The following is a 26,434-nucleotide window of genomic DNA, read 5'->3' as shown; positions in this document are numbered from 1 at the left end:
AACTGGAGTGCTCGTTGCCTGAAAAATGAAGATCTATTGTCTTTGTCAGAGAGTAAAAGAAACCGTGGACAGAAGAAACCAGTTCCACAGTGACTAACCAAGTGAAGAGTGTCATCAAGACACCAGTGAAAACTGCAAAGGACTTTGAGCTTCAGTAAAGAACTATGAAAATGTAATAACAGATTTGCGCAGGCTAGCAGTGTAGCTCAATTGGTAAAGGGTCTGCTTTGTGTGCAGTGTCCTGAGTGTACTTCCCAGCACTGTGGAAAACTGACTACAGAGGTGCACACCTGTAATCCCAGCACTTGGGATGTCAGAGCAGAAGGATCTAGAGAGTTCAAGGTCATCTTCAGCTAAATAGCACATTTGATGTCTACATTAGACATTGTCTCAAAAAAACAAAAAAAGAAAGAAGCTCGAGATGACTCATGGGTAACAAACACTGGCTGTTCTTTCAGTTGACCCAGGTTTGAATCAAACCCATGTGGCAGCTCACAGCTGTCTACAACTCAGGTTTTGGGGAGGAGAGGATCCAGTGCCGCCTTCTGGCCTTTGAGGGCACTGCGTGCACAAGTGGTACACTTAACACATGAAGGCAAAACACTTATACACATAGAATTATGAATAAATTGAAAAAAGTGATGAATCAGACTTACTGACCTGACATTGTCCAGTTTGAAAGATGAGAAGAAAAGAATAAGGAAAAGCAATGTATGGACCCTAAGGGACCTATGACCCATTATCTGGTATATTCCTATTCAGAGGGTATAAAAGGGGCCAGAGAGAATATTTGAATAAAGAATAGCTGAAAACTTCAGATTCAGGGACATGAACCAATACTTTTTACAAGTCTGAAACAAGACACATGAGAGTCAAACTGCTAAAAAAGAAGAAAAGTGGAGAAGTGCTTTGGGCTTGTGGGGCAGGTGTTCCTTTGTTAGCTGATTCTCAATTCTAGACATTTAACCTAGGGCCTTACACATGCCTGACAAATGTTCTCCCACAGAGCTGGTCTCAGCCCAAATAGACAGAGATCATGAAACCAGCAAGATCATTTCAGTACATACTTCTTTAAGAAAATGAGCCAGGAGTGGTGGCAAAGTGACTGTTAGGGTGGCTACACCAGAATGATTGGGGGGCGGGGGGGGGGGGGGAATGGGTGAGTTATGTGTTGTATATGTGTAGAGGCATCTTCATTAGTCTCTCTCCATCTTTTTATAATTGAAAAATATTTTTATTTGGATGAGATAAATGCCTCAGCATTTAAGAACACACTGCTCTTTGTCCTATTGCTGTGATGAATCACCATGACCAACGTGACTTGAGGAGGGAAGGGTTTATTTGGTTTACACTTCCATATTCATCATCAAAGGAAGTCAGAAAAAGAACCTGGAGGCAGGAGCTGGTGTGAAGGCCATGGAGGGTGCTGCTTACTGGCTTGTTCCTCACGGCTTGCTTTCTTACTGAACTCAAGACCACCAGCCTAGGAATGGCAGCACCCACAATGAGCTGGGTGCTCCTGCATAGATGGATAATTAAGAAAATGCCCTACAGCTGGCTCTTATACAGACATTTTCTCAGTTCAGGTCCCTTCCTCTCAGCTAAGTCTAGTTTGTGTCTCGTTGACATAAAATGACCCAGTATTCTTCCCTAGCAGCTGCATGGTGGGTTACTCACTACCTCCCATTACTTGAGTCTGTGGAGATCAGACTAAACTCCATGGGCACCAGGCATGCACATGGTGCACACACATATACAAGCAGAACACTCATATACTTAAGATTAAATAAACCATTTTTTAAAAAATTATGTGTTGGGCATGGTAGATACATCTTTATACCAGCTTTAGGAGGCAGAGGCAAATGGATTTCTGTGATTTGGAAATCTGCCCAGCTTACATACAAAATTCAAGGCCAGCCAAAACTATACAATGAGACCCTGTCCCTGGTTTTTTGAGACAGGGTTTCTCTGTGTAGCTCTGGCTGTCCTGGAACTTGCTCTGTAGACCAGGCTGGCCTTGAACTCAGAAATCCACCTGTCTCTGCCTCAAGTACTGAGGGTAAATGACCTGATGAGATCCTGTCTCTTAAAGGAAAAAAAAATGTATACAGACACATGGCTTATGAAAATCAAAGAGCAACTTTGAGTAATCACTTCTCTGCCTCTACCATCTGGGTCCCAGAGACACAGGTCCTCAGGGTTGGTCGCAATCGTCCCACATTCTAAGCCTTATTTTTTTTTTTTTTTTTTTTGAGGCATGGTTTCTCACTGAGCCTAGAACTCAGCTAATTCAGCAGGACTTGTTGACCAGCAGACCCCAGGGATTGTCCTGTCGCCACCTCTCCAGTACTGGACTAACAGACATGCTCACCCACACTTGGCTTTTTTATGGTGCTGGGAATCTCAGTTCAAGTTCTCATGCTTGTATATGGCAAGCACTTTACCAACTAAACTATCTCCTCCAACCCTACCCAGTTCTTAAATTTTTTTTCCTTTTTTTTTTTTTTAAAGAATTCTCTATAATACCAGCACTCAAGAGAAAGTGGTGGTCTCTATAAATTTGAAATCAGGCTTGTCTACATAGGGAGTTACAGACCAGCCAGGACTGCAGAGTATGTTTTTGTTTGGGAAGAGAAGGAGGTGTGGAGAGTGTAGAGGGAAGGAAGCCCCCAAGATTCCTTCCCGATGTCTTTGGGGAGTAAAGCACAAGTAGTGACAGACTGGTGGGGTGTCAGCTGCACAGAGGATGTCCGTTAGTCTTCCTGTTGAACATGAGGTCAGCAGGCAGAGACAGCCTCAGCTTAGGCTTCTCTTCCTGTCCTGCTTCTGGAAGCACATCCTGTGAGACTCTTTCCTGCGTAGTTCACTCTAACAACAAAAAGCAGCTGTGGCTTCTCTGTTCCATATAGCCGCAGTCCTTTTTTATATAGGCCCATTCTGGCCTTTTCTGTTTTGTTGTTGTGGTGGTGGTGGTGGTGGAGGAGGTTTTTCAGGACAGGGTTTCTTTGTATGGCCCTGGCTATCCTACAATTCAATCTGTAGACCAGGCTGGCCTTGAACTCAGAGATCTGCCGGCCTCTGCATCCCAGGAGGCAGAGGCAGGCGGATTTCTGAGTTCCAGGACAGCCAGGGCTATAGAGCTATACGGAGAAACCCTGTCTTGAAAAACCAAAAAAAAAAAAAAAAGAAGAAGTGTCTTCACAGTTGCTCAGTCACTAAACTCATTGTGCTACTCCCAGCTGGCAGTAGTAATAGAGTCTAGTCTCCTGGACACACTTGGTCCCAGTTCAGGAGGCATCCACAGATGGATCTCTCTGATTTCAAGGTCAGCCTCGTCAAGTGGTGAGCTCCAGGCCAGCCTAGGCTTTGTGACACCCTGATTCAAAAGATTAATTAGTTAAACTCGGCCTCCTATTAAACAAAACTTAGAACTCATTTGTTCTTCTGTAACTTGAACTGGGTGTAGATTCTTTCCAAGCTACAGTTCTGCTTTCCTTCATTTCAGGTCACTCGCAGATTGGACCTCAATAAGTAGCAGCCAGTGTTATATTGCATTTTACTGTTCTTAGGTACATAGTTTGGTGTCTAAGTGACAAACTGCTGCAGTGCGAGTAGAAAGGGCACACAGTGAAAGCATTTGCTGCCTAGATTGCACTCACCTTTACATAGCAGCACATCCTGCTGGACACCCTCTCTGCTTCACTTTGTAGCTGGCCACCCACCCTTTATCTCAATAGCAGATTTGTTTTGATCCTGCCTCCCTTCCCTCTGTCTTCAAGGCCCTCAGTGTAACAGAGAAAGGTGAAGGGTGTCGTTTGTGTTGGGAGCAGCAATACAAAATACCAACACAGTAAAAAGCATCCTGGCAGTAGTGGGCTCCTTATCAGTTAAACAGTCTCGCTGTGGGGGCTGTAAGAGTGTCAGCTTGGAAGTGTGCTCCTTCAACAGGGGGATTGCCTACTCCCAGACCAAGTATTCAGAGATCAGTGTATATAGACTTGCCTCACACTTCTTAAATCACTAGCTTTGCGCAGACCAGGTTTGGTTTAGGAAGGAGCCGAGTTTCTTCTCCCTCTTGACAGCCTGCAGGAGTCCTAGAATGAAAAAAATGCCACACATCATGTCAGATGGCTTTATATCTTATCTGAATTCCAAAACCACATGAGAATATTATGCTCTCAGTTTGAAAGTGAGGGGACTGGGTCTCCAGGCAGTGGGGAAATTTACCCAAAGTAATAGAGCTCTCAGACTCCAAACCCTGGGCCCTTTCCACTGTCTCAATGTCTTGGAAAGGCTCAGGCAGTTCTTACATACGGGAAATAGTAAACCTTAGTGGCCATGATCATTTATTGACCCCCACCTTCCCTGCCAACTCCAATTGCTTTTTTCTTTTTCTTCTCAGTGAAGAAAAAATGACTGCTGCTCGGATTAGAAAATGTCACAAGTGCGGAACTGGCCTCATCAAGTCTGAAGGCTGCAACCGCATGTCTTGCCGCTGTGGTGCCCAGATGTGCTACCTCTGTCGAGTTTCTATCAACGGCTATGACCATTTCTGCCAGCATCCTCGCTCTCCAGGAGCCCCTTGCCAGGAATGTTCCAGGTGCTCCCTGTGGACCGACCCCACTGTGAGTAGACGCATGTCCGTCCATTTCCATATATGAGAAAAGAGCAATACATTCCTGTAATGAAAAGTACTCTGTATTTACAAAGTGACAGGTTCAGACTCTTAGAAACATACAAACCAATAACCACAGGGAAAACGGAGAATATCAGAAAACACTCATCATAAAATACACTAAGTGTGGTGGGCATGCCTTGTAGCCGTTATCAGAAGGCTAGGGTAGGAGAATCACTAAGCAAGAGAGGGTGACCCCATCTCAAAAAAAGAAAAAAGTCTTGTGGACAAATCACTTCAGTCACTTAGGGGATAAACATTTTCTCTGCCATCTGGAGTGTTATACAGGACAGGGGAGAGTTATAGACAACACACTGCTGCCACCAAAACCCAACAGCTTTCACTGGACAGAGTGCTACAGAGTTCTGGGGAGCCTACAGACAAACACGACTGCATGCCTCTAGTCTCAGCACTCAGAGGATGAGACAGGAGGGTTACAAGTTTAAGGCCAACCTGGGCTAGGTAGGGGGACCCTATCCCAACAATCTTTTCAAGGAAAGAAAAGCCAAGTAAACATGTTGTAATTCTAGGATACAGTATATTGTAGGAAGGCAAGGGTAGTTTAATATTAGCAGCCTTCTTAATGTAATTCACCATACTGATGCAGTTAGATGTTAACAGACTGAAGGGACTCAAAACCTTCATTCTTGATTTAAATTTTGAAAAAATACCATTATTAGAGCACATGCCTAGCATGCAAGAGACCCTGCATTGAATCTCCCAAACCACAAAAGAATAATAAAAAGCCGGGTGGCAGAAGTAGCACACACCTTTTTGGTTTTTCGAGACAGGTTTCTCTGTGTAGCCCTGGCTGTCCTCGAACTCAGAAATCCGCCTGCCTCTGCCTCCTGAGTGCTGGGATTAAAGGCGTGTGCCACCACACCCGATTTAGCACACACCTATAATCTCAACTCTTAGGAAACAGAGGCAGGTGGCTCTCTTAAGTTCAAAACCAGCCTGGTCTACAAAGCAAGTTCCAGGACAGCCAGGAACTTGAGAAACCCAACTACACAGAGAAACCCTGTCTCATAAAATAACAGCAACAACAACAATAGGGTGCTAGAGAGATGGCTCAGCAGTGAGCGTGTGCTGCTCTTGCAGAGTGCCTGTTCAGTTTCCAGCACCCACATGGTTGCTTATAGCCGTCCCTGGCTCCAGCCAGGGATCCCATGCATCCTTCTGACTTTTGTGGGCATCAGGAACACACACAGTTTACAGATACAAATGCAGGCAAAACAATCATACACAAAATCGTTTTTAAAACTTTTAATAATGCCAGGCATGCAAATCCCAGTAGTCAGGGAGGCAATGCAGGCAGATCTGTATGACTTCAAGGCCAACCTGGTATACAAAGCAAGTTCTAGGTCAGCCAGGGGCGCTATACAGAGAAACCCAGTCCAGGGGAGTGGGGTTGGGGGTGGGAAGGAGAGATTTACTAGTGTTAGTGAGCATCTATACTCCCATCAAAGAAGAAGTCAAAGGAAATCAGAAGTTGAAGGCCATCTTCAACTACACACAGGTTCCAGGACCTCTTAGGTTGCATGAGACCAACTCTGTATATCACAGGGAGACTGGAGAGGTGGCTCTGCAGGTAAGATCACTGGCTACTCTTGAGAGGACTAGTGGTCCATGCCCAGCACCTAGTATTGGCTCACTACCTCCTGGAACTCCAGCTCTAGAGGTTTCTATATCATCTGTGGCCTTAGAGGACACGCCACACCTATGGTACACAAACATACATGCAGACAAAACAAGCAAACACATAAAGTAAGGAAATCTTTTTTAAAATAAAATTATCCTGTCTACAAAGAAAAAAGAAAGATGCCAGGCGTGGTGGCGCACGCCTTTAATCCCAGCACTCAGGAGGCAGAGGCAGGCGGATTTCTGAGTTCGAGGCCAGCCAGGGCTACACAGAGAAACCCTGTCTCGAGAAACCAAAAAAAAAGAGAGAGAGAGAAAGGAAAGAAAAAACCAGACAGCAGCTACAGCAGTTATAATCCTAGCACTTGGGAGGCTGAGGTAAGAGCCTATCTCAAGACAACAAAACAAAGCATGTCATACTACTGAAGTGATGACGCAGCTATTCATCAGCTTCTCGAGAGCTAGGGTTATAGATGTGGGCCATTTCTTCATCCTCTCTTTTTATCATTATCTTTATTTTATTTTTGAGTGGTTTCCTGCGTATATGTATGTACACTTTTGTGCTTGGTGTCTGTCTGCCAAGACCAGAAGAACACGTTAGATTCCCTGCAACTGGAGTGCCACATCCTTGTGAGCCACCATGTCAGTACGAGGGGCTGAATCCCAATCATGTACCAGAGTAAAAGGCACTCTTAACCACGGAGGCATGTCTGCAGGCTCCATTGCTTCGTTTTTCAACTAGGAAATGGAGGCAAAACCAATCTGTTGAGCAGAAATGCCCTAATATAGTATGAAACAGTGCTTCATGGTTTTAGTAGTTTCAGACTAGTCAGAGTGAGCCAGTAGTGTAGCAAAAGCTACAGGGGCATAGAAGAGGTGCAGGACCACCAGATTTAGCCTTTAGGGGCCCAGAGAGAGGGCAGGAGTGGCTCCAAGGTTCTGAACTGTGGCAAGTCTGAGTGCCACTGGAGCACTGCATAGTGTGACAGATCACGTTGTCTACTTTTAGGGTGGGGGTGGGAGGTTTGCACCTTGTATGGAATGCCTGTCCAGACAGTAAGAAGCACCTCTGGGAAACCAAGCGGGTAACTTGAAATATCAGAATAAGAAAAATAACAGACAGAACCAACTCCCCAGGTTATCCACTAACCTTCACACATGCCCTGTGGCACACACAGCATACACATACAAATAAATGAATAGATTTTTTTAAAAGAAATGTAAATTATCTTTGGCAGAAGACTCTACATACAAGATAAACGAAAAACTGAAAGAGAGCCAATGAGATAGTTAATGGGGAAAGATTGTGCTGCACAAAATTCAGTCCCTAGAACCTACCAAAAGGTGGAGGGAGAAAACTGACCTGCACACCACACACACACACAGGTAATAATCACAACCTAACATAGGCAATTCACCAACGTGCTCTTCTAGAGTAAAATGACTTAGTCAATCAATAAATGTGGTAATATTAAAAATTATTAGCTGGGCAGTTGGTAGCTCATGCCTTTAATTCCAACACATGGGAAGCAGAGGCAGGCAGATCTCTGAGTTTTAAGCCATCCTGATCTACACAGTGAGTTCCAGGACTGTAACACAAAGAAGCCCTGTCTCCGGGAAGGAAGAAAAGGGGAATTAGAGAGATAGCTCAGTATTTGAGAGCACTGGCTTCTCTTCTGGAGGACCCAACACCAGCACGATGACTTAGAGCCATCTATAATTCCAGTCCCAGAGAGGTCACATGTGATGCCCATACATACATGTAGTTAACACAGCCATATGCCATAAATGCTAAAAGTTTTTTAAAAGAATTATCAACTTTGGAGCTGGAGAAATGGCTCAGCACTTTAAGAGCATTTGATGCTCTTGCAGAAGGTTACAACCATCTGTAACTCCAGTTCCAGGGAATCTGCCTTCCTCCTGTGGACTCCCTAGGTACCAGGAGCTAGTGTAGTACACAGACATATATGCAAGCCACACCTATACATAAGCGTTTTAAGCTCTAAGTAACAGCAAGCCTAAAAGTAGTGTGAGATGGTCTAGTGAGATGGCTTGGTGGGTAAAGGAACCCTGCTGCTGAGCCAGGTAACCTGAGTTTGATCCAGGAGCCCTGTGATAGAAGAAGAAAACCAGCTCCATCAAGCTGGCCTCTGACTTCTGTGTGTGTCATGCACACAGTGAAAAATAGCAGTAATAACAATAATAAAATACAAATAACAAAGGTTGGTTGTGACTTTAGCTACTCTCGGCTAATCTCCCCTTGCTCTGGGAGACAAATGTTTTGCTAGTAAGTTAACTCTGTTTACTTCCACGGGGAGAGAGAGGTAAGAAAGCAAACAGAGTTACAGGGAGCAGAAGAACTTGTGCAAAGCTGCCGGCTGTGCACACTGAATTCACACAACCTTGGTGGGGACAGCTTTATACAGAGGAGGCTGTTGTTGAGTGGCTTCTCGATGTGCTACCTGTGTGGCCTAGACCTTAACTTGCAAGCATCTTGCTTAAGCCTCCCTAGTAATTGGGATAACGGCCACGTGCCTGTCCCCAGCTGGCTGGCCGGCCGAATGGACATTTGGATTTCAGACGATAAGCTCATCAGTCCTGGAGGGCTACAGAGCTGCCGTGCACCACTTGTTCAGAGACAGCACACTTAGAACCACAGTTTTTAAATGCCCCAAAACAAGATGTATGCCATATTTTATATGTGCTCACATTAGAATAAGACCCCCAAGATGCAGCATGTATGTCATGTCAGTTTTCTCCAAATATGGAAAATAATGTGAAAGAATGATGCGTAGAAAAAGAGTTATGGATAGCCGGGACCACAGACCATTGCCACAAGGCCAGCTGGCAGCCAGGACTGAGGATTGCTGAGCCAGCATGGCATGGTAAGGGTGTGGCCTGTTAGTTAACAGGGGCTGCTTTCAACTGGCACTTACTGCTGCTGGTTACCTCAGGCTGCTTAGAACTGCTGCAGCTCCCAGCTCCCAGAGCTGAAAATCTGTGCCTTAGTGTAGAGTCTTCCTGGTTTTAAAAACTGGCATTTACTAAAGTATCTTAAACTCTCAACCAGCATCCTGTCACCCAAAGCAAAGGCCTTTTTCTATCTTTGGTGTGGAAATGTACAGCATACATAGCACAAGAAGCAGTCAGGTCACTATTGGCCACTCTGGTGGTCATGGATAGGGTGGTCTTAAAGGCTGGCTTGAATCTATGTTAAAAAATTCTCAGGCTGGAGAGATGGCTCAGCAGTGAAGAGCACTGACTGCTCTTCCACAGGTCCTGAGTTCAGTTCCCAGCAACCACATGGTGGCTCACAACCATCTGTAATGGGATCTGACGCCCTCTCCTGGTGTGTCTGAAGACAGCTATAGTGTACTCACATACATAAAAAAGTTTGCTCAGAGCCACCACAGTAGGAAAGCAGTGATGCTCCGGGTGCCAGGCGCGCCTGCATCAGCAGTGCTTTGTCAGGAGCAGGTTCCTATGGCCCATTGTGCCAGTGCTAAGTTGAAGGAGTTAGCTGGTCATGCAGCTCGCCACCCAATGAGGCCTCTAGCAGGGAGGTCTCCAAGGAGGTCTGTGGAACAGAGTAGAGGGTTTGTGTGTAGGAAGTGTAATTTTCCCAAATTGCTAGTTATGGGGAGGCAGCCTACAAGGGAAAGGAGAGAGGAGGTATGCCTCAGGTACTTAGGGCCTTTGATATGGCCTGGTCATTCCGCCAGCTCCTGTCATTGTCTGTCTAGCTTGCATCTCTACAGGTTCAGGAGGAAATGGAGTCTTTTTCCTAAGCTAGGCCCTTTCGAGACCCCCACTTATCCCTAGAAACAGCACAGTGGGCATTTCCACACGAGGTCGGGAGTTTAGCAGCCTGAGCTGAGCTTGCTCTCTCCCCCACGCCTCCTCTTCCCCTACATTTCGCATCCTCTCTGCCTGCCATAGCAGGTACCTGTCCTTGGTATTTTTGTTGAAGTGCCATCTTGTAGCCCGAGGAAGGCTCTGCAGCCTGAAAAGAAGGTCAGGCAAATAGCAGTGCCTCTGATTTCCTCGGTACCATGGTGGAGATTTTGTTCCACTTGTCCCATTCCCATCAAACCAGGCATCAGCCTGGTTTCCTTGATTCTCACCAGGAGACGGATTGAATTCCAACCCAGCATCTGCTGAGTCCTCTGAGAACACAAAGCCATTCAGACTTGCCAGAGACAAAGCTTGCACTGTCCTGCTCCCGACCTCTGCTTCATTAACCAGCAGGCCAGGAAGAAGCTCGAATTGTCAGCAGGGAATTGTTTCTACACAGCTTGGGGTGAAGAGAAGTTTGAGCCCTTAATGACTAGAGGTGGTCTGGGAGCCTGAATGGACTCTGTGCTAAGGGCTAGATGGTGAATAATAGCTCTTTCTCTGTTTGCTACCACAAATACCTTGCAGCGAGTATGCCAGAAACAAGTCATGAAGCAAGCTGCTTTCTTTAGGAAGAAGGGGAAACAGACATGCTACACAGGACAAGGGGCAGCTCAGTGTACAGTGCTTGTATAGCATGTTGTCCGAGGCTGTGCATTCAAACCCCAGGGCTGCCCAGGGGGGGGATGAACAAGTATTGCTCTGCAGTGGGCAGAACTGAAGTGCGGAGTTGAGTTCTGCTTGTCTGCACATGGCTGAGAATGAGGCAGCCAAGACCAGGAAGCAGTATCTGACTAGAGCTGTGTTCACATGAGCTTCATCACTTGGCAGGCTGCATTCTACGGGAGTGGTGAGGTTGATGACATACACTTACCAACGTGAGCTTGGGGTGTAGCTCTGTGGTTGCCTAGCATGTGGAAGGCCCTGGGTTTAGTTCAGAGTACCACCCACTCCACCCCTCAAAAAGGCCAAAGAAAATAAATAAAAATTAATAATTAAGACGTGGCATGGTGACATATATGTATAATCCCAGCTCTCAGAAGGCAGAGGCGGGCAAATCTCTCTGAGTTGAGGCTGGCCCGGAATAAGACCGTTTCTCAAAGAAGGAAAGGAAAGGAGAAAGGGGAAAGGAAAGGAAAGGAAAGGAGAAAGAAAAGGAGAGGGAAAGGAAAAGGGGAAGTGTTTTGTAAAAGTAATTATTATTATATTTGTAATGAAAATCGATTTTAAGAGTCAGGCATGTGATCTCAGCACTGGGAGACAGAGGAGGACCACCATGACCTAAGCTACATAGTGAGACCACTGTCTTAGAAAGACCCCAAAATCACAAAGTCAGGGCTTTTCTTGGGTCTGGGTTTAGGCGTTTGTTCTTTGATGATGGTGTTTTCTAGTGCTGGAGATAGAATCCATGGCCTGCCAATCTAGCACTTTACCTCTAAGCTACATCCTGAACTCTTCTTTGCTTTTAGTTTGGGGTTTTGTCTTTTGAAACAGGATCTCGTTTGACAGTCCTACCGCCTCATACCCCAAGTGCTGGGATGACAGGTGGGAGCCATCACACCAGGCTTTGAGAATTTGTGTTTGGAGCCTATTCTGAGAAAGCACTAGCTTTCCTGCCAGCTCCTGGGGAGTGAGGGCCACAGCACCTGGCTTAGTGCTGTGGTGCTGCGTGCGGTGCCCAGCTTCACAAATGAGGCCTGTTAGTAAGTGAATAGCAGCACCCCAGGTCACTTGTGCTCTTTCAGTCCTGCCTTCTCCCCTGAGGGCCTGCAGCATCCTGGAAACTCTGGTCCTAGTAGTCCTTCGGAAAGGACGGCGGGGAGGGGAAGGGGGGCTGCAGGAATAGTGAAGGCTGTGGGAGTGGACTCAAGGGGATTGAAAAGAAAAAGGAGAAACTATCGAGGAGAGCTCTCCCATGCTTACACCTGGACAAACTAATGCTTCACCTCACGAGCCGTCACCACTGCCCTGGTCAGCTGGTCTGTACTGGATTTACAGGAGGGTTACAAGAACGTCAGGAGTGTACTAGGAACTGAACCCCAGTCTTCTACAGAAACCAGGCACTCTAAACCTCAAAGCCATCTCTCTAACACCTCATCATCTTCCCCTAACTTTTACATTTTATTTTCTACAAAAATAAAAAGAAAGGCTTAGAATGGTAATTGGTAGAGTACTTACCTAGCACACGTGAAACCCTCGCTTCTTCTCTTCAGAACTGAGCGAGCGTGGTGGTACATGCATCTACCATCAGCTGCAGGATTCAAATAGAGACTAAAAGATGAGATGATCAGGGTCATCGTTGGCTCCATAGTGAGCTCAAGGGCAGCCTGTGCTGTATAAAATCCTTGCTTCAGAAAAAAGAACAGTGGCATTCCCTCGCACCCCTAGAACAGTAGTCCCTGCTAACCAGGGCCATGCATGTTGGTTTTAGTTTTGTTTTGTCTTGTTTGAGACAGAGTCTTTATAATGTTATCCTCGCCATCGTGGGACTTGCTGTGTAGACCAGGCCCACCTCAAACTCACAGAAATTTTCCTGTTGCTGCCTCCCTAGTCTAAAGACAAATTCCAGGACAGCCAAGGCTACACAGAGAGACTGTCTGGGGAAAAAAAAAAAAAAAAAAACCAGCAAAGCCCCCTCCTGTAAAATGTCAGAGAAGAGATTTTCCTCTCTCCTCAGAGCCTCACCCCGCTGTGTCCTCCATAGTATTGAAACCTCTTGCTGAAATAGCAGTCAGCCTTCACGTCCTTCTCAAAACCTTTGGGCTGTGTATTGTGGCACTGGGAATGCAGAGGCAGGTGATTTTTTTTTTTTCTGAGTTCTGGGCCAGCCTGGTCTATATAGCAAGTTCTAGCACAGCTAGAAGACCCTGTCTCAAAAAAAAACAACAACAACAATTGTAGTCACCAGCTCTGACTTTTATTTCTGCTCACTGTCTTCAGCCCCATTGTTTCTGTAGAACAATACAAAGAGGAGCATGGGTAGAATGGGTACATTGATGAAACTTCCCTCACAGTACAAGTGGGACTTCAGCTGAGGACGTGACGGGGGGGGGGGGGGTTAGTTTCCCATTTTTGTGCATGAGGAAAACTGTCCAGGATCCTGGACTTGGCAAAGCCCAGCTCTTCTGCTCCTAAGGCTTCTTCCACAACCTGATGTGCCCATGGGGTCTCAGTCCTGTGAACCAAGGAGGCCTTCCAGTGGGGTGGGGGCTCACTGAACACCTTCTCAGCTGAGCAGAGTGCGGATGGCGGAGAGGCCTGCAGCTCTGCCTCCTTGATGGTCCTTGTGGAGGAGGTGCCCCGCGGCTCAGAGGCATTGGGATACCTGGCTTCCTGACTTAAGAAGATGGCTGCTGAAGCTAGAGGCTGGTCTGGAGCCTGTGTAATCTTTGCTCCTCCCAGCACATTTCTGTTTCCCTCTGCACAGCATGTGCCTCCCCTCCATGCTGCTCCCCCCACACACCCCAATTTCCTGTTGTCGGGAGACAGCTGGGGAGGGGGTTAGGGGCTGCTGTTCTCATGCAGTCCCACAACTGAGCTGGGAATAATTTGAAACTAAATCTCTAGCTCTTTGGAAGCTTTCACGAAATCCTTGCAAGTTTATTAACAACAGCTGTGGCCACACAAGAACAGAATCATGGGGGAAGGGGCTGGGTCGGGCAGCAGCAGGCTTGCTCGCCCGCCTGTCATCTTTCTAGGGGGAAGGAAAGTCAAGTCACAGGAGCCTGGCCAGCAGGCAAGCAGGTAATGAGAAATCAGACCGGGGTTTGGGTTCATAGGGTCTTGGAAGGGAAGGTCTTGTGCCAGGTACTCAGGCATGTATTTTAACCCACAAGCTGTGTCTAACCTGTAGACACAGCCTCTGTCTCCACTACTTGCAGTTTCTTTGTGCAGACCCCGCTGCGTGGACTGCTGTGGTGCTTGTGGTTGAGGGACAAGCAGATGTCTTTGCATTTCCGCTCTTAATGAAAACTACTCTGGTGATTTCTTCCTCACTTCCTGTGAAATTCTAGAACTGCTAGGCCTGCTTTCTCCCTCAAACTCTGGACGCAAGCAACTCCCCACCCACCGGGGCCAGCCCTATAGCCTCTCTCCACAGGTGCCTTCTGTGTCCTGCTGAGCTCAGAGACCTCAAGGATGGGAACTAAAACCTCCCGCCCTCCTTCTCTCTACTGCAAGTATGGGGTCTGCTGGATGTGAGGGGCCACATTCCACTTTCACCTTTGCCCTGCCAACCCTGGGGTGCTTCCCGCACTTCCTTCCCCATTTTCACCAAATTCAGGTGATCTGAGGGCTTGTTTCTTAAGATGGCTGTAGGTGTCAAAGAGGCACTTCATAATTCACTTCATGGCAGCCTGGTATGTCCTCACCCTCTCCTTAGCACTGGCCAGTCTCCCCCGACCTCCCTCTCTTTTCTCTTCAGAAAAAAACACAGACAAGCTTCTTCAGGCCTATAGCATTCTTCTCTAGCCCAGGAGCCAGAGAGAGCATTGCCAAGACTCCTCCCCACTGTTGCCTGTGACCAAGGCAGACAGGTTGGGGGTGGGTTTCAAGATAGCCTGAGGACCGGTGGAGCACTGGGGTCTGTAAGTCTCTGCCTCTGCCCTTGAGTGCCCTCTGACTGACTCTGCCAGTCCCTGTGAGAATAGAAGTCATGGCAGAAAGTGGCCTTCCAGTGTGAAGTCTAGAATTTTCAAAGTCAAGCCAGAAAAAGACGGGGAAACATTAGAAATATACCAGAATGTCCTTAGGAGTTAATTATGTCTGGTAAGTGTTTTTGTTTGTTTGCTGGTTTGTTAGGTTTTATTTGTATTTTCCGTGCTGGAGATTACACCCAGGACCTTGATCATTCCGTACAGCATTGTATCATTGAGCTAGACTCTCCACCTCAGCAGTTGTGTTTGTTACTATAAACCAGACCTACTAGACTAGGGGACCTTCCCCTTGGGGCTACAGACTCAGGCGTGGATCTAGTGCTCACTCCCCAGTCTGTTCTTTTGAAGGGACTCTGATGACTGATGGTGAGTGTCAATTTAGCACACCTGGGGAGAGGGAGGGACCGGCAACTATGGAACTGCCTCCATCAGGTTAACCTGTGGGCATATATGCTTTAATGCTTTCTTTTTTTTTTCTTTGTTGTCTATTTATTTATTTACTTATTCATTTTAATACAAGGACTCACTGTGTGACTTTGGCTGGCCTTGAGCTCACTATGTATATCATACTGACCTCAAAATCTTAGAGATTCACCTGCCTCTGCCCCCCAATGTAGGGCTAAACCATGTACTATTGCACTCAACAAATATATATAATACTATTTTAAAGGTTACTTGAGATAGGGTCTCACTATAGAACCTGAAAGCTATGTAGAGCAGGCTGGCCTCAAGCTCAGAGATCCTCCTGCCTCTGCCTCCAGAGTGCTAAGATTAAAGGTGTGTAAAAGGTGTGTACTGCCATTGCCTGGCCTTTTCGTTTTGTTTTGTTAATTTATCTTTATTTTGTGTGTTTGACTGGGTGGGTACACATGTGCTTGCTCTCTACTACACTCAGTGAATCTCCTGGAACCAGAGTTACAATGGTTGTGAGCTGCCATGTGGATGCTGAGAACAGCATCTGTAAGGGCAGCTAGTGCTTTCAAACCACTGAGCCATCCCTTTTATTTTTCTGAGTGTGTGTGTGTGTGTGTGTGTACATGTGTTCAGGGCCACAGAGGCATCAAGAGTCCGTGGGTCTGGGTTACAGGTGCTTATGAGCCTCCCCTCCCACCATGGGTGCTGTGAGCCAAACTGAGTGAGAGAAGCTTGTGTGCCCCAGTGTATACTGTGTCCAGTAACTCAACCAACCAAGAGGAAGGATATCTGTGAGCAGGAAAAACAGCATCTTTCCAGAGCAAGGCAGAGTCTGAATGAAGTAGACCCCTCACTTGTAAACCATGGTTTGTGTGACCAAGCACTCAAGGCTGTAAGGTGGGACCTCCGTGTGCATTACTTTTCTCTACAAAATTAGGAATTCCTAAATTTCCCATACATTTGCCTGTGACAGGACTGATGGAGGTGATTCTTCAAATGAAAGTCCCTCTTCCCAGGTGAAGCAAGTTGACAACCAGAATTAGCCATCACAGAGCCCTTCACTTCTTTGGCACAACAATTTTCTGAAAAAAAACAGGCTTGGCATGGGATTAGGGCTAGACCCCAACCTGGATCTGGAGCCCCAAAATTGTAGCTCTTCTAGCCATCTCCACTACTGCACCCTGTGGCTATGCTCTCAGACTCCAGCTTCCTGTAAGTGACTCAGCCTAAAGAACTTGAGGACTGGCCTGTGATCCCGCTCACTCCCAGCCTGTCATCCTCTTTCCTCTTTCCGCCGATTGTTCCTATTTCCAGCAGGGCCATAGCAAGCCCTTTTCCATCGTCCCTCACTCAGGTGGCCTAGACTGTCCCCTAGGGCCTCCAGAGCTCCATCTGTTTACAGATCAAAGGGCGCAAATAAACCCTAAACCCCAGCCCTCCCTCCTTTTGAACAGTACAGATTTTTCTTCAGTTGCGATAAAGTGGATATTAGGTAAAAATTGTATGTCTGCCCAGCCTGCCTTAGCTTGAGGAACTTAAACTGAAGGGAAATTGCTGGGTAGGGACCCTCCACCCAGAGAAGTGGGAAGTGACCAGAATACACAGACTGGCTGAACGGAGGCTTTTTCTGTTTAAAAAGAAATCCTTTTAAAGTTGTTAACACAGCAAAAGCCATCTGATGCAGCCGTTTGCTCGGAGTTGTTTGGTTTTGCCCAGGCTCCCTGGAACTCACAGACTTTCCTCCATCGAAGGGTGGGGATCACAGGTCTGTGCCCCATGCCTTGCTCATAGTTGAGATCTCAGCTGTCTGACCAGCAATTTACTCATGATTCCTCATAAATCATACATGTGCCCCATCATTTTGGTAGCAGGGACTGACATAGATGCCAAGGCCATCTGCAGACTCCCAGACTGATTGAGGGAGAATGGCCTTAAGGAACTTGGCCCCTCAGGGAGTGATGAAAACAAAAGAAGGAATGAGAGGAAAGGCTGGGCGACTGCTTCCTGTGCTCAGGAAGGACTCTTGATCAGCAAGCTGGGGTTATGTCGAGGAAACTTGGCTCGCTCCCTTGCTAGTGCTGTGCAGAAGGAAGAGGAAGAGAGGCACCCCACAGTATTCCTGGCCACAGGAAGCCTGAGGTGGACCTGAGGCAGACAGCAGCATGCAGGTGTCTTCATGCTGCCATAAGCAGCCTAGACCTTGTATCTGTTCCAGCCATCCTCCACAGACACAAGGTTCTGTCTAGACAAAGTCAGAGATGCTGTGTTCAGGCTCTGCCTTGTTCTGAACAGATGCTGGGTTTTCTCCCAAATAATTTCCACCCATATGGTTTAAATTCATGGATCTGGAAGGCCAGCTATGTTACTCTTCCTAATTAAAATAGGACCCTGAGGATCCAAGGTGGGCAACCAGTCTTCTCTGCTCTGAAATTCCATAGCAGAAAGTCCATGGTGAAAAGCCAGCTATAACCTGTGCTCAGGATTGAGATGTGTTGGTCCTGTAAGGGACCAGACTGCTTCTGTCCTCACCTTTCCTATACCTTCCAGGACAATGCACAGTGTACACGAACTGGTTCACAGGCTAAGGGGAGGAAGGCAAGTAACCCTGCCCTTAAGCACTGCAAAGCACTGCAGACCTGGAGGACACAGGGACATTCGGCATTCCTTAACTTGATGTTCTTCCTAATCCACCTTACCCAAGCAAGCATGAGCAGCTCACTCTCTCTGGGACCTCAGTCTTAAGCTCTAAAGAAATGAGAATGACTTTAATCCCAGCACTCGGGAGGCAGAGGCAGGTGGATTTCTGAGTTCGAGGCCAGCCTGGTCTACAAAGTGAGTTCCAGGACAGCCAGGGCTNGCCTGGTCTACAAAGTGAGTTCCAGGACAGCCAGGGCTATACAGAGAAACCCTGTCTCGAAAAACCAAAAAAAAAAAAAAAAAAGAAAAGAAAAGAAATGAGAATGAATGGGGAGGCAGGGGATTGTTTAAAACTAGGGTGTCGTGTACCCAAGGTTAGTCTCGGATTTACTATGTAGCTGAAGATGACTCTGAACTCTGATTATCCTACCTCCACGTCCAAAGTGCTGGGCTTATAGGTATACTAGATCACACCAGACCTGGAATGTGTGGTTTCTAAGTACTGTATTATACCATTAGAGGCCTTAGCTGTCTCCCTAGGAAGTACAGGCAGCACCACACTTAGGTGTACAGGGATGAAGGATGGTGATACAGTACTACCATTCATGTTACTAAATGGTCAGTGAGGAAACCTCTTGCTTAAACTGAAGAAGCCACACAGAGGCTTGTATGGTAGCTCAGTTATAATCCCAACACTCAGGAGGTTGAGATGAGTGTAAGGCCAGCCTGGGCTACAACTTGTCTCAAGGAAAAAAAAAGCCACTGAGAACTAGAGAGATAACTCAGTGTTCATTAACATTAAGAGCACTGGCTGCTCTTCCAGAGGACCTGGGTTTGATTCCCAGCAACCACATGACAGCTCACAGCCACCTGTAACTCTGGTTCCAGGGGGACCTAATGCCCCTTCTGACCTCTTTAGGCAACAGACATGATATGATATGATATGATAACATGATAACAGAAATGTATGCAGGTAAAACACTCAGACATATAAAATAAGAATAATCTGTAAAAGCTTGGCATGGTGGGTCACACCTTTAATCCTATCAGGAGGCAGAAACCAGCATAAAAAACTACAGAGAAAGTTCCAGGATTACCAGAGCAACATAGAGAAACCCTGTCTCAAAAATAAATGAAAGTTAGCTGGGCGTGGTGCCACACGCCTTTGATCCCAGCACTCAGGAGGCAGAGGCAGGCAGATTTCTGAGTTCAAGGCCAGCCTGGTCTACAGAGTGTGTTCCAGGACAGACAGGACTACTATACAGAGAAACCCTGTCTCAAAAAAATAAATAGAATAGGTAGAGATAGATAGATAGATAGATAGATAGATAGATAGATAGATAGATAAGATAAGATAGATAAAAGCTTTAAACACCCACTGGGATATGTATTAAAGACATGTCCCAGTCTGTACCCTTTTTTTATGTCCCTAAGTCTGTGTCCCACCATTTTCTACAGTGAGCTCTTGCCTTGCCTGTCTAATCTCTGCACCAGCCTCCTAAGTGTGACTTTGAGTATGGTTTCTCTGTGTGGTCCTGGTTGTCCCAGGAACTCACTGCACCTGCCTCTGCCTCCCTAGTGCTCAGATTAAAAGCCACCCAGAACTTCAGCAATCACATATAGAGTTGGGGTTTTTTGTTTGTTTGTTTGTTGGGGGTTTTATGGGAGGGGGGTTGGGTTGGTTTTGGGTTTTTTTTTGGTTTTTTTGTTTGTTTGTTTGTTTGGGTTGGGTTGGTTTTCGAGACAGGGTTTCTCTGTGTAGCCCTGGCTGTCCTGGAACTTGCTCTGTGGACCAGGCCGGCCTCGAACTCAGAAATCTGCCTACCTCTGCCTCCCAAGTGCTGGATCATATAGAGAATTTTGTGATCACCTAGCAGATGTGTATGGGTCCACAGTACTCCTCCCAGACAGTGGACATGGGCATTATTTCACAATTTCTAAAATGCTTGATGGAAACTGAACTTTTGTTCCTTCCTTTGAACAGCTGGCCAGGTGTGACTAGTGGCACAGTGAGATAAGCAGCTAGAGTTCCCTGTATCACAGAAAGCTTAATTTGGATCATTTCGACCGAATCTGTCACTTGGCAGCTAAAGCCCGGAACCATCTCTAACAGCCCTCCTCTAAAGTCCTTTATCACAGAAAGGGAGTGCTGCATAGTGACACACTCCATCTGGGTGGCTGTCTTGTGGGTCTGAAGTTCAGAGGTGGGCTTAGCAGTAGTGTGTCACAGCAGCATGTGGTACACATCTGTCTAATGAAATTCCTGATCAGGGGACATGATAGCCATGTGGTAAGATCACTGATTACTGTGTGGCTGTGATCTGAGTCACCTGCAAAGCAGATGCACAGACTTCTCCAACAAGAGGTCCAGGTCCAGGTCTTTGTCATTCACAGCTGCACTGTAGTCTCTTGTTCATCTCAGAACATTCCTGGGTCTCAGGGATGAGCATTAGAACACTAGTGGCACTTGCACTCAGGTGACTGAGGCAGGAGAGCCACAAGTACCAAGCCAGCATGAACTACAGAGTAGGACCCTCTCTTGAAAAAAGAGAGAAACCCAACATTGTCAAGGTAGGCTGGGTGACTTGGTCTAGAGAGTCAAGTGTTTGGTGACTTGGTCAACTTGCCCTCATCCCCATACTGGTTTTTTGAGACAAGGTCTCATGTAACCCAAGATGGCCTTGAACTTGCTAAATAACCAAGGATGGCTTTAAACTGATCTTGCCTCCACCTCTCAAGTGTTGTGTTTGCAGGCAAGCACCCACACACACACTGGGCCTGGTTAGTATCTGACTAGGTAGCCAGGCAAGCCCAGGACTCCCAGCACTCCCACTTCTGCTTCCCAAGGGCTGGCTGCGATCAGAGCCATACTCTCAGTCAGTTCAGCTGATGTGTCAAGGTCTGCTGTAGGGCCATAGCCTGCTTCTGATGGACCNCCCCCCCCCCCCATCTTGGTGGAGTTCCATCACATACACTGTAGCTGTCCTCAGATACACCAGAAGAGGGCATCAGATCCCATTACAGGTGGTTGTGAGAGCCACCATGTGTCACTGGGAATTGAACTCAGGACCTCTGAAAGCGCAGTCAGTGCTCTTAACTGCTGAACCATCTCTCCAGCCCCTCTTTTGGTTTCTTAAGATAGGGTCTCACTATGTAGCCTTCACTAGAACTCATTCTGGAGACTGGGGTGGTCACAAACCTCACAGAGATACTCATGCCTCTGCCTCCCAAGGGCAGAGATTAAAGACATGCACCGCCACACCCAGCCCTAACAGTAAAGAGTCTTTTTGTCTCGCTGTAAACTGGAGAACCACTTTGCAGACTACTCAGGAGTGAGATGAAGCAAACATGGGTGATGGGTATGCAAAATACCTCTCTTTCTGTCCCACCGAGGCCTCACCTTTGCTGCAGGGACACCACTTGGAGCCACAGACAGCTTCCAGTCCATAGGGCCTACCTGTATTCAAAGAGGTGGGTCCAAAAGCCTGCTGTGCCAGGCTGCAGTTTGGAGATCAGGAATGCCTCAGGCTTTTAGCTCAGCTATCATCTGCCCTCCACTTTTGTGCAGCTCTGAGAGCCCGAACACAGACCTTTCCAGCACAGAGCCCTCCTCATTGGAAGGCCAGGCAGCTGGTGAGGGAAGAGAGTGCAGGTGATGGGAATGGGCTGTGATGATACATTAGCTTCAGCCCACACCCACTGCACGGAGCTGTGGGCTTACCTGCATTGTCCCTGATGTTGCTTTTGTTCTAGGAAGATGATGAAAAGCTGATTGAGGAAATCCAAAAGGAGGCCGAGGAGGAACAGAAGAGAAAGAATGGAGGCAAGTATTCTTCCTGGACACAGATGAGGTGTGGGGAGTCCCTGCCCCTCTGGTCACTGCTCGAACCATGGGAAGGCTTTGAAAGCCCTGGGTTCTGTTTGGGCACCCCTCACGATGAGACACTCCCAAGTGCATGTTTGAGCTCTGGAGGCAAACAGAAGCCTGACTTGACTTAGGAGACTGCTTTACCACTGTGGAGGCTTACTAAGGGATGACAGCAAGCCCCAGGGGCTCTGCAGGGGCATTTCACACGAACTGTGTCGTGCTAAATAAACATGCCGCTGTCCTCTGTAGGCTGTGGGAGTGACCATTGGGAAAGGATAGATTTGCCCTTTGGCATCTTGCTCTGATGGGCAGTGGTGTCTTTTGTCTGGAATTTAACATTAGCCAGCCTACTCTAAGCCACCACTTTTGGGCCCACAGGAGCACATAGTGAGGGTCAGAAGTGGCATGCAGAGCCCTAGTCACAGGCAAGCATCTGCTGGCGTTGGTTTGCTCTGTTCACCTCACTGAATCCCATCTTCCTTTCAGAGAACACCTTCAAACGCATCGGGCCCCCACTGGAGAAGCCAGCTGAGAAGGTGCAGCGTGTGGAAGCCCTGCCTCGGCCTGTCCCACAGAACCTGCATCCTCAGATGCCGCCCTATGCCTTTGTTCACCCACCCTTCCCCCTGCCACCTGTGCGGCCCGTGTTCAACAACTTCCCCATCAACATGGGTCCTGTGCCCGCGCCCTATGTACCCCCTCTGCCCAACGTGCGTGTCAACTATGACTTTGGCCACATGCACGTGCCCCTGGAGCACAACCTGCCCATGCACTTTGGCCCCCAACCACGGCATCGCTTCTGACACCCAAAGCCCTGTCAGCCGTGCTGAGTCTGCAGGAGGGCCCAGTCTCATCTTCTGAGTAGGGGTGAAGCCCTCCATTCCCTCTCAAAAGTGGGCGCGTGTCCTCCTGCCCTTACCTTTGCAAGGCCCATGCTCCTTCAGGTCTGATGCCCTCTGGGTGCTGATTGTCACTGGGCCAATTATAGGGCAGCTCCCTAGTCTGCCATCTTAGCAGCCAATCCAGTGGCCCTGACCATGAAGCAAGGCCTCTAATCACTTGCCATACTTCCTCCCCAGCAGCCCAATGAAAGCCCAGGGGGGAAATGGCCTACCATCCCTAAGCCGGGGCTCTCTCTTTGTTGCCCAAGGCCCACTTAGGTCCAAGAGCCTCCGAGAATCTGTGGCGCAAGTTTTGTTCTGTTGTTATCTAAAGAGGTTGCTCCTATTCACGTAGTTTGAGCTGAAGTTTTTTTTTTGTGGTCTACTCATTTGTGTCCCTATCCGTGGAAAGTCAGGTTGAAAGTATTTCCCCGGGGCTGGCAACTGCTGAGAGCCAGAAGTCCTGACACTTGACGTCAAACAAAAGGGCCCTTTAGGAAGCTGTCATTTATTCCCAGGGGGGCCCTGTTCTGGGGTGAGCAGCTTCTCTCTCCTAAGGTGTTGGGGGTTCCCTGGCAGTGCAGCTGACCTCATGGAGCTGCTACAGTCGTCACAGCAACCCTGCTGCCTGCTCCCCGTCCCTCACTGGTTAGCAGTGGGTGCACACAGGAGAGCTCCCAGCTCCTGTGTGATGACAGTCAGATGAGAGTCCAGGCCTGCAGAGTCTTTGCCGTGTTCCCAGTGCCTGTGTCTCCTCCTGTCCAGACCAGGCTTTTGTCCTCCAGCGTTTGCTGAGCAGGACCAGCAGCAGGTTTCTCAGTTGTACTGGCTGTCCTTGTCCTCCCCTTGCTGTGGGGGTGTCCCCTGTTCAGAGTGTACAGACTTAGAAGGGGGAAAGTCCCTGGGAGAGTGTGGATGGGGCACAGTGGCTCAGGAGCCCTGCCATGGTCACCTGAACTGTGGTGTTAGTCTGAATGACAGTGCCTTGGAAAGATGGGCCACATGCTGCATGACAGGATCCTCCAAGTACCTTAACTGTATCCGTGTTCTCTGCACTTGTCCAGAGGCCCCCATGCGTGGGTGGCTGGGTGGTACTCCAAGCACTGCCCCTCCACGGCCTCATGAGCCGCTGGACTGGGCGCCCAGTTCTAGGTTGACTCAGTACTACCCCTCTCACAGCCTTTCCACCAGGAGACCAGATGCAAACAACTGGCGGCAGTTTCTGGGATGAGGCCAGGGTCGTGTCCTCCAAAGTATAGTCAGTCTGTGGATGCAGGGAGGCGGCTCCTGCCTGTCTCCATCCAGGAGTGACCCTCCCAACACCTCCGTGCCAGCAGGGATCCCCAAGGCAGCTACCACCTTAACATCTAGGACCCGGACTGCTTCCTGGTGTGAGAAACTGCCTAACCACTCCCAGTGTATTTGCCTTAAAACTGGAGAGAACCTAGTATTTGCACTTAGCGACAGATTTCAACGTTACGAGGAAAGTGCACGCTCTCACTTTGTACAAAAGAAAAAAAGAAAAAAAAAATGAAGTAGATGGTTAAAAGTTTTTCTTTACCTTTTGGTAGTAAAAATAGAGGAACCAAGTCTGTTTAAACTACTGTGTAAAAAGACTGTATCATATGTAACTTGAATTTTGTGTAAATAAACGTTTGTGAACGCTTCTCTTGGCTCTGTTTGCCCCCAGTCAAATCACAGGTCCCCAGGAACTCTTGGGTGCGAGCACACACCATGCACCACTCACTTCTCCAGGGAAGGACACAGGACTCCTAGTGGCCCCGATGTAGGCCAGAAAGAAAAGACCCCTTTCATCTGCCAGAGGAGAAACTTGGTGCCTTGGCTGCTAAGTCCCAAGTAGGACACAATAAAGAAGTGTCTTTAGCAGAGAACCTTGAAGAAAGCACAGGCAGTCCTTGGAGGACCCCACCCCCACCCCCAGATGTTCCCAGTATGACATTAGAGAATAGCCCTCTAATCCTGGACTAGCCTCATCCAGCTGACAGGGCCAAGAAAACAGCCATGAGCCTGGCATGGGGGTGCCTGGCCTGATTGGCTGGCTTGAAGGACTTGAGCCTTCTGAGACCTGCACCCCATAACACCACCACATGGCCAGGAGGGCCTGGGCACAGAGAACGTGGGACCTGCAGGTGGAGGAAAGCCAAAACAACACTCCCGAGAAGACATTGTCTGCTCTCCTGCCCTTTATTGTTTTATTGGACTTGTTTCACATCAGAAGGTTTTTTGCTGAAGTAAAACTCAGGGACAAAATTTCTCTACATCCCCAGCTTCCAAAGCAGTCACTGCCTACAATTTCCTTGGTTGTCCAGAGCCTTCTGGAGTTGCTTCTGTATAGGTTACACATTACATCTGTGGTGGCTGAGGCTCTGCAGCTGGGTGGGGCCAGGAAACCGGACCGTTCTCCCTTCTAGGTGATAGTGGTGTCCTGCACCTCCCCAGGCCCCTGCTTGCAGGTTCACACCCACTGCTAAGGCTCCAGGCTTCAGGCCTCTGTTTTCAGTTCTTCAGGAATCTTCCCTTCTCCGTAGGCTTTCCCGGATTCCACGTGCACTGAAGGAGTTGATGATGACAGGCTGGCCTGATACTCCACTGTGTGGATTTACCCTACTTCACAAACATTGCCCAAGTTAAAAAAAAAAGTAAGCCGGGCGTGGTGGCACACGCCTTTAATCCCAGCACTTGGAGGCAGAGGCAGGCGGATTTCTGAGTTCGAGGCCAGCCTGGTCTACAAAGTGAGTTCCAGGACAGCCAGGGCTATACAGAGAAACCCTGTCTCGAAAAACCAAAAATAAATAAATAAAATAAGAAAGTAAATCTAAGGGCCTCCAGTGTTGTTGCCGTTACACTCAAGACCCTCAGTAAAAACCCTCTGCGTAGTGGGTCACAGATAAGCAGTTCACATTGGCCTCAATCTTAATGCCCCTCCCTCTGTGCCCCAAGTGGTAGGATTATAGGTGTGCACCCCTACACCTGGCCTATATAGACAGCATTTGTAGGGTACTGTGCACACAAATGCGACTATGGAGAGCAGGAGTCAGTTTGTTCTTCAACTGGTTTCCCGTCTTTTATTGTGTTCTTTTTTTTTTAGCTTTTGGTTTTGGGTTTTGTTTTTTTTTCCAGACAGTTTCTCAGTGCAACCCTGGCCATCCTGGAACTCACCCTGTAGATTAGACTGGCCTCAAACTCATAGAAATCCACCTGCCTCAGCCTCCGCTCCTGGTTTAAAGGCATCTTGGAATTAAAAGTGCGCACCAGTACTGCTGGTCTGTTTTGGTTTTCTTGAAACAGGGCTCCTCTGTGTTGCCCTGACTGACTTGTAACTCATTTTGTAGATTGGCCTCAGAGATCTGCCAACCTCTGCTTCCCAAAGGCTGTGATCAAAGGCGTGCACTACCAGGCAAATCTTACTTTCTGAGACCAACTGAACCTCCATTCACTTAATTTAGCGAGGCTGGCTAACTAGCAGGCTCCAGGGGCCCATTTCCCCCTCACTAGTGCTGAGACTACACATACCTGCCCCTGGCTGGGTCTGGTTTTGTATTTTAGGTGGAACTCGAATCCTCATGCCTGTGTGGCAAGCCCTTTGCTGCCTGAATCATCTTTCCAGCCCCTACCATGTAACATCTTTTGTTAGAGGAGGATTGCTGTGGGTTTTGCTATGATATATATACTTCGGGCTTTTTTTTTCTTTTCTTTTTGTTTTTTGTTTGCTTTTGTTGTGTCGTTTTTTTTTTTTTTTTTTTTTTTT

At 47.8% G+C, this 26,434-nt stretch overlaps 1 protein-coding gene across 3 annotated transcripts in view; it reads left to right on the top strand.

The window, feature by feature from the left end:
- Positions 1 to 24,331, top strand: part of Rnf216 (ring finger protein 216) — a 114,586-nt gene extending 90,255 nt beyond the window's left edge. For all 3 annotated transcript variants that reach the window (XM_021162526.2, XM_021162524.2, XM_021162525.2), the window contains exons 15-17: positions 4,403 to 4,625; positions 21,670 to 21,739; positions 22,271 to 24,331. In XM_021162526.2, the coding sequence (XP_021018185.1) occupies positions 4,403 to 4,625; positions 21,670 to 21,739; positions 22,271 to 22,587 (610 nt within the window). In that variant the 3' untranslated portion in view covers positions 22,588 to 24,331. The remainder of the gene's footprint in view (positions 1 to 4,402; positions 4,626 to 21,669; positions 21,740 to 22,270) is intronic.
- The last annotated feature ends 2,103 nt before the right edge of the window (positions 24,332 to 26,434 follow it).

The sequence above is a fragment of the Mus caroli genome, chromosome 5 (assembly GCF_900094665.2).
Source record: "Mus caroli chromosome 5, CAROLI_EIJ_v1.1, whole genome shotgun sequence".
NCBI classification, from domain to species: Eukaryota; Metazoa; Chordata; class Mammalia; order Rodentia; family Muridae; genus Mus; species Mus caroli.
This window is presented reverse-complemented; position numbering and strand designations above follow the sequence as displayed.